Here is a 7,824-nt window from a genome sequence, read left to right on the forward strand (position 1 = left end):
GATTGGAAGGCAATTTGCGGTCTGACCACTAGGGCTCCTTTGACACCCCTCATAAATTCCTTAGCTGACCAGAGATACATTACTTCACGTATCCCAATAGGGGACATTACTTATAATTCACCTAGTAATAAAAGAATAGTCATTTTACTCAAATAATCAGTTTTCCATAGATGCCAGGCATTTCAAAATTATCAGAAGTGCACTAGATCTGATCTTCCTTAGCCAGTATCCCTATTCCATCAAGGATCTAGGCTTTCCATCATTGGGCTATTACACACATAACTTTATATCTTCTGTTTGGACTTACCATCGCAAAGGGCAGGGCAATTTGACACACAACTCAGACATTATACTCAGTTATTTTCATTTTTATTCCTTTTATTTTTGATTTACCAAGCTGATCAATTGTTGTATTTACTGTATATATTTACTGTATATACTCGAGTATAAGTCTAGAAATGTAGGTCTGATTCACTTCATAAAAGTATAGGGGTCGACTTATACATGAGTCATTGGCAACACTGCGCCCACTGAGTTATGTGTGTACTAATAGTTCCCATTTGCAGCAATTTACCTTGTGGTAAGTGATACTTTGAGGAAAGGAACTGGCAAGAAAACACTGGTCTGAAAGTTCTCCTGGCCACAACATTTAACAAGGAAAGGGGCAGGGGGGAAATACTGGGCTGCATAGAAGGGGTGAATAATTGAAGCACTTGGAGGGCCTGGAGTGGGTATTGGCTACACTTAGGAGACTGGAGAGGTTAAGACAAGACAAGACAAATAACATTTATATTGCGCTTTTCTCCTTGCGGACTCAAAGCGCCAGAGCAGAGCAGCAGCCACTAGGGCGCGCTCTATTGGCAGTAGCAGTGTAAGGGAGACTTGCCAAAGGTCTCCTACTGAATTAGTGCTGGCTTACTGAACAGGCAGAGCCGAGATTCGAACCCTGGTCTCCTGTGTCAGAGGCAGAGCCCTTAACCAATACACCATCAGCCAACTGATGATCAGCCAATACTTTATGCAGTGCAGTCATTAACCCCTCCTAAGCCCCAAGTGTAGCCATTAACCTTTCTGGGTAGACTTATACTTGAGTCAATAAAAAAATCCAGCTTAAGAGGGTTGAATATTGGAGTCGACTTATACATGAGATCGACTTGGATTCAAGTGTATACGGTAGTTTATGCATTATTTTATTATAAAATAAAAAATAAAAAATTGTTTGTCTAAATGCTTGTTCTGAAAACTCTGCAAAGAGTTCCCACGCTTCCCTGAAGAGAAAGTTACCATAACTGTTGTTGAATTAACCCTTTTTCTTAAAGGATTTAGTTAGTTTGCATATTTGCGCGCTTATTGCGAATTGGTGGCAGCGAGCCGACCTTTATATGAGATCACAGATTGTATCAATTGAACATACAATCAAAATTGTACTGTGTGTGGACTCACCAACCAATCCAGAAAGGTTACTTTGCCTGTTATTTTGCCTGAATTCCCTCAGGGCTGAATGGTAAACTCAGGCAAAGGGGGCAGGAATTGGAGAGTGACATCACACAAAGCTGCCTTGATAATCTCGTAGGAGAAAGGGGGGAGGGGGTATATATTTTAGCCAACAGCAGCACAGGTACATTATACAGCAGTCAGTGCAAAAAGATACATCTACCATCAGTATCTATAATATTATTCAGGAGTTAAGAATGGACACGTTTAGTGATTAATAAGAAACACAGAGAGCCCAATATAGTGTAGTATGTATTGGAAACCATGGATAAATGTAAGTGTGAGATGAATATACTCACAAACATGGGTTACCTCTTAGGCAACCACTGTAGATGCAGGTGAGGACTGAGGAGATTGGACCTCTTCTCACTCAGGATTAAGATGTTGCTCTCTGCAGATCAGAAAAGTAGGGGTAGGTCACCCCTCCACCAGGGGTGGACACAGTATTATCATAAGAGAACAGAAGCACCAGCAGAATAAAAGGTAATAAAACCTTTACATTTTGCTGGGAGGCTTACCTCCGGAAAGCAGACTCAAAAATTTGAATTACAAAAACAAATTTATTATTGGTTCCTCAAAAAGATGCAATGCGTTTCGCAGGCACAGTCCGCTTCATCAGGCAATAAGATAGGGGACAAACAGTAGCTCGTCCGTAGCTCTGTTCTCTTACGATAATACGTTTAGTGATTAGCAGGAAGTGTGTATAAGCGGCTATGCAGATGGAGTTCAGCGGCAAGTGATCGGCGATTGGAATGGCAGGGAGGTGAGTTGGTCTATACAACCCTTCCTGCTGCTTTCACTCTGCAGCGGAGAGCACAGAGGGCAGCCCCGGGAAGAGGAAGGGAGGGAGAAGCTGCTCTCCCCGCAGCTGCAGCTCCCTCCTCCATTACAGTGCACCCCTCCCTCAGCACTCAGGGCGGCCGCATGGTCTGCACGCCCCTAGAAACGGGGCTGATTTATACATTACCTGTCCTGTTTTGTGGTGACCGTCCATCTTCTGAATCCGCCTCTCTTCAATTAACTATGCACCAGAGGTGTATGTGGGGCTAACGGAAGAGCTGCAGATTCAGAAGATGGATGGGCACCGCGACACAGGACAGGTAATGTATAAATGTCAGCATCAATAGGAAAAACAGTTGAGTCAGGCACTGCAGTGATTGCTGTTTTAATGGTGTTTCAGGTTGAAGTAAATCACCATATTTGTATCAAAAATTATGACATTTAAAAGGTAGGTACGAAACATCATCATCAATGAAAAATTCGTCAAGTGCAAAATTCGTCAAGTGCAAACATCTTGTGCATTCAAACAGTTGCAAGAGGAGGATGTCCTACCATGTCAAGAGGTGGCGGTGGTGGGTGCAGGGCAAAAACGGTAGCAGGGCTATTTACTTCAACCTGAAACACCATTAAAACAGCAATCATTGCAGTGCCTGACTCAACTGTTTTTCCTATTGATGCTGATCCAATGTGTGTATTCCATTCATCTGTCATGAGCACGCAGTATTTATTACAATAACAAGGTGGCCTTTAGAACATCTCTCCTTCCTTATTCCCAGTGATACGGTTACTAGGGATGAGCGTAATGACCTAATTACGAATTTCCGAAATTTCGCGAAATTACTACAATTACGATTTTAGCAGTAATCGAAATTTCGTAATTTTCGCAAATTACGCAAATTTTCGTAATAACGATTACGAAATTTAGTATTTTAAAGTTTGCAAAGGTTTCTATCCCTCTAGATGCCTAAAATGAATAACCAACCAACTCCTCCTCCTCCTCCTCCTCCTCCTCCTCCTCCTCCTCCTCCTCCTCCTCCTCCCTCTCTCTCTCTCTCTCTCTCTCTCTCTCTCTCTCTCTCTCTCTCTCGAGATTTGTAGTATTTCAAAACCATACTCACATTCATGACATGTCCAGGGATCAAACCCAGGCCAACCACATGGAAGACAGCTATGCTCACCACCATACCACCAAACACACACTAAATAGACTGCTAACCTAAATCTTACTTGTAGACAGTCATATGAGACACATGCTGGGTGCAGGGCTTTGTGATTGGACCATGCGATAGAGTGAGGTGCAAAAATGAAATCATGCCTAGCAGAGGATGGTTTCACAGTGCTAAATGCTAGGCTGGCTGTGGTGCAATTGGTTAGTGTGTCTGGCTGGTAACAGCAAGGTTACAGGTTCAATTCCATCCAGGCATGTCTTTTCCTTTTGCGTTCAACAGTTGTCCAAACAGAGCCAACAGAGCCCCAGATAGCCATGTAGAGTTAGGTCACAGCTAGCCTGGCTGTGGTGCAATTGGTTAGTGTGTCTGGCTGGTAACAGCAAGGTTACAGGTTCGATTCCATCCAGGCATGTCTTTTCCTTTTGCGTTCAACAGTTGTCCAAACAGAGCCAACAGAGCCCCAGATAGCCATGTAGAGTTAGGTCACAGCTAGCCTGGCTGTGGTGCAATTGGTTAGTGTGTCTGGCTGGTAACAGCAAGGTTACAGGTTCGATTCCATCCAGGCATGTCTTTTCCTTTTGCGTGCGCGCGCTGCGCCATTGAACCCCATGGGGTATTTTGCGTGCGTAAAACTTTACGCATGCAAAACTTTGTGCTCGGTGTTTGGACAACTGTTGAACTCAAAAGGAAAAGACATGCCTGGATGGAATCGAACCTGTAACCTTGCTGTTACCAGCCAGACACACTAACCGATTGCACCACAGCCAGGCTAGCTGTGACCTAACTCTACATGGCTATCTGGGGCTCTGTTGGCTCTGTTTGGACAACTGTTGAACGCAAAAGGAAAAGACATGCCTGGATGGAATCGAACCTGTAACCTTGCTGTTACCAGCCAGACACACTAACCAATTGCACCACAGCCAGCCTAGCATTTAGCATTGTGAAACCATCCTCTGCTAGGCATGATTTCATTTTTGCACCTCACTCTATCGCATGGTCCATGGTCCAATCACAAAGCCCTGCACCCAGCATGTGTCTCATATGACTGTCTACAAGTAAGATTTCGGTTAGCAGTCTATTTAGTGTGTGTTTGGTGGTATGGTGGTGAGCATAGCTGTCTTCCATGTGGTTGGCCTGGGTTTGATCCCTGGACATGTCATGAATGTGAGTATGGTTTTGAAATACTACAGATCTCTGGAGAGAGAGAGAGAGAGAGAGAGAGAGAGAGAGAGAGAGAGAGAGAGAGAGAGAGAGAGAGAGAGAGAGAGAGAGAAGGAGGAGCTGGCTGGCTGGGCTATTCATTTTAGGCATCTAGAGGGATAGAAACCCTTACAAACCTGAAAAAGTAAAATTTCGGTTGGAGACACGAAATTCGTAATTACGGGAGTGAAATTTCGATTACGAAATTGTAAATTACGATTTGAAAATTAATTACGAAATTACGAATTTGGGTCGTAATGTTAAATTTCGCATGCGTAATAAAAGCAGTTCGAAATTTCGAAAATTTCGGCTCATCTCTAACGGTTACAGACTTTGTAGTGCCGGCAACCTTTTACTCTTTGAGTCGATCTTAATGTATAAATGTACACATGTACAGCGCCGGGGGGGTTATCGTGTTAGTCGCTCATCCCGATATTGCTCGCCATTATCTTCTCTGTGCACCCGACTGACCGCGATGGCCCGATATCTTGCAGCATGTCTGACCGATATATATCCAATTTCAGCCAAAATTGGTCATATTGTCGATCAGGCATGCACTTGGTGGCACAGTTTTTCATCCAATTTTAATAATCGTATCATATCGGGTGGTGGATCGGTCACCAAGTCACCTGATGTATGGCTGCCTTTACACTGTCCCTATATCTTCAGTAGAAGCTTCTCTCCCTACACTGACTACAGGCAGAGTGAAAATGGCCACCATTTTACAGGGGAAAGTGACCTGGGTGGTGATCCTGTCTGATTGGCTGTCCTGTTCCATTTGAGTTAAGGGTGAAGGGTCAAAAAACGGCTTCATGGTATGGGGTGGTCACAAAAGACCTGTATAGTTCACATTAGATGCTAAAGAGTGTAAGATGAAAGTTTGCCAGCAACTGTATGTGCGGTGAAGGGTTCTGCCATCACTATGAAGCTCTGTCATCACTATGAAGCAATTTAAAAAAAAAAATGTGATACTTACCTAAGTAAAGGAAAGTTTTCCTGGAATAATGCCTTAACTGATTTTGAATAAAGAGAAGAATATAGAGAATATAAAACAGAGAAACATGATAACATAGTTGTTTATGATCAATTTCCCCCTTTCCACACATAATTATATTATTGTTTTTCAACAGATACCTCAGTGAAGTCCAGATTCCAGAACACAGGAGGTCATCATGGTGAAACGTCGATATACCCTCCTTGCACTCATTCTGCTTTTTTTCTTTGGAGTCTTGTATCACTTTCAGAATCAACAATCATCTCTGATAAGTACTTTTACACGAACACATTTTATTACCAAATTACCAAAAAAAGAAATCCAACAGCCTGTGAACAATCAGACCTATCCAGCCTTCCGCCATCCTCTGGCCCCACCTTACCCATATCCGTATGAGTTCCTCATCAACCAGCCAGATAAATGCAAAGACAGAACTCCTTTTCTGATCATACTTGTAAATGGTAGAATCAATGACCTGGAGGCTAGACACGCCATACGGGCAACCTGGGGCAATGAAAGTAACTATAATGTTGACGTGCTGAGGCTATTTTCGCTGGGATTTTTAGGTTCTGTCTCTGACAGGACTCAAAAGATGCTGGAAGAGGAAAGTAAAGCCTTTGGAGATATAATTCAACAAGACTTCATGGACACAACCTACAATCTGACCCTAAAGTCTTTAATGGGCATAGAGTGGGTGACTAAGTTCTGCCCTAAAACCAGCTATGTGATAAAAACTGACAATGATATGTTCCTCAACGTTGACTATCTGGTTCACAAGCTTCTTCATCCAGAGCTTCCAGTCCGTCAAAACTATATTACAGGATTACTAGTATCCGGGACAGGACCATTAAGGGACAAAGGATATAAATACCATGTCCCGAAGGAAGTCTACCCTAATGACACTTACCCAATCTACTGTGCTGGGTCTGGATATGTCTTCTCAGTTGACATGGCCAAAAAAATCTATGATGTAGCACAAAAGATTCGAGTCATCCCTATAGAGGATGCTTTTAATGGGATTTGTCTGCATGAGCTTAATATTTCACCCGCAATACCTCCTCGGGATATATTCAATGGTCATCACATACAATATAACCGATGTCAATTTCACAAGCTTATCACAGCACATTCCTATAAGAGCGATCAGTTGCGCAGTATGTGGCAAGACTTTTGGACTTTGAAATCCTCAGGCTGTAAATGAATGAATATACTTTGCTAAGCTTAGTTATCTAAAGAAAGTAATCAGATTGGTATAGCCTTTTTGTATTCTGATACAAGTGGGCTGTTCTCTGGCATTAGTGATAGGATGGATGTAGAAAGTAATAAAATTAGCTCTAGTTAATACCATCAAAAGACAACTGTAGTGAGAAGAATATTGAGGCTGCCATATTTATTTCGTTTTAAGCCATTCCAGTTGCCTGGTTGCACGGCTTATCTATTTGGCTGCAGTAGTGTCTGAACAACACCCGAAAAAAACCATGCGACTAGTCTTGTCAGATTTGATAATAATCTCCAAAACACCTGATCTGCATATGCTTGTTCAGGGTCTATGGCTAAAAGTATTAGAGGTAGAGGATCAGCAGGATATCCAGGCAACCAGTATTGTTTAAAAGGAAATAAATATGGCATCCTTCATATCACCCTCATTACAGTTGTCCTTTAAAGTGTAAAGGCGCCCATAGCCCTGTGGTAGACAGTTCTGTCAGGATGCAATAATTTTGATTGGATCTGTCAATAATCTATTGACAGTCCAAGGAAGAGTTCCACAGTGTGTTGTGTAGAACGCTTCCTTAGACTGCTACTGCATGCAGTGGCAGGTTGAAGCATTTTCCCCTTGCCCTAATAATCTATTGACTAAAATATACCCAATTAATATTTTTTTTTAATTAGCTTTGGCATCATTCATTAATCAAAAGGATGACTGGACGATGTGGCAAATCATTTTTTTTTTTTTTTGCTTGATGGTCTGGGGTAGGGGAACTAACAGGTCCTTAGATTTCTACTGCATTGAAAAAAGGCGGATCGTTACTGATCTTTAGGGCTGTTTCATATTGACGCACTGCTACCGCAGCCTAATGAAAGTCTACGGGGAAGTTCATACTTCCCATGTTGTGGTACGATACGCCGGAAGTGCCCAATTTAACGATATCGCATACCTATGTTACCGTGCAGCTCCTGCGGCGACCT

The 7,824-nt window shown here is 42.6% G+C and overlaps 1 protein-coding gene across 1 annotated transcript; it reads left to right on the plus strand.

The window, feature by feature from the left end:
* Positions 1-5,815: 5,815 nt before the first annotated feature.
* LOC137562160 (beta-1,3-galactosyltransferase 2-like) lies at positions 5,816-6,838 on the plus strand. The gene has a single exon (XM_068273492.1). The coding sequence runs from the start codon at positions 5,816-5,818 to the stop codon at positions 6,836-6,838; it is 1,023 nt and encodes a 340-aa protein (XP_068129593.1).
* The last annotated feature ends 986 nt before the right edge of the window (positions 6,839-7,824 follow it).

The sequence above is a fragment of the Hyperolius riggenbachi genome, chromosome 3 (genome assembly GCF_040937935.1).
Source record: "Hyperolius riggenbachi isolate aHypRig1 chromosome 3, aHypRig1.pri, whole genome shotgun sequence".
Taxonomy (NCBI): domain Eukaryota; kingdom Metazoa; phylum Chordata; class Amphibia; order Anura; family Hyperoliidae; genus Hyperolius; species Hyperolius riggenbachi.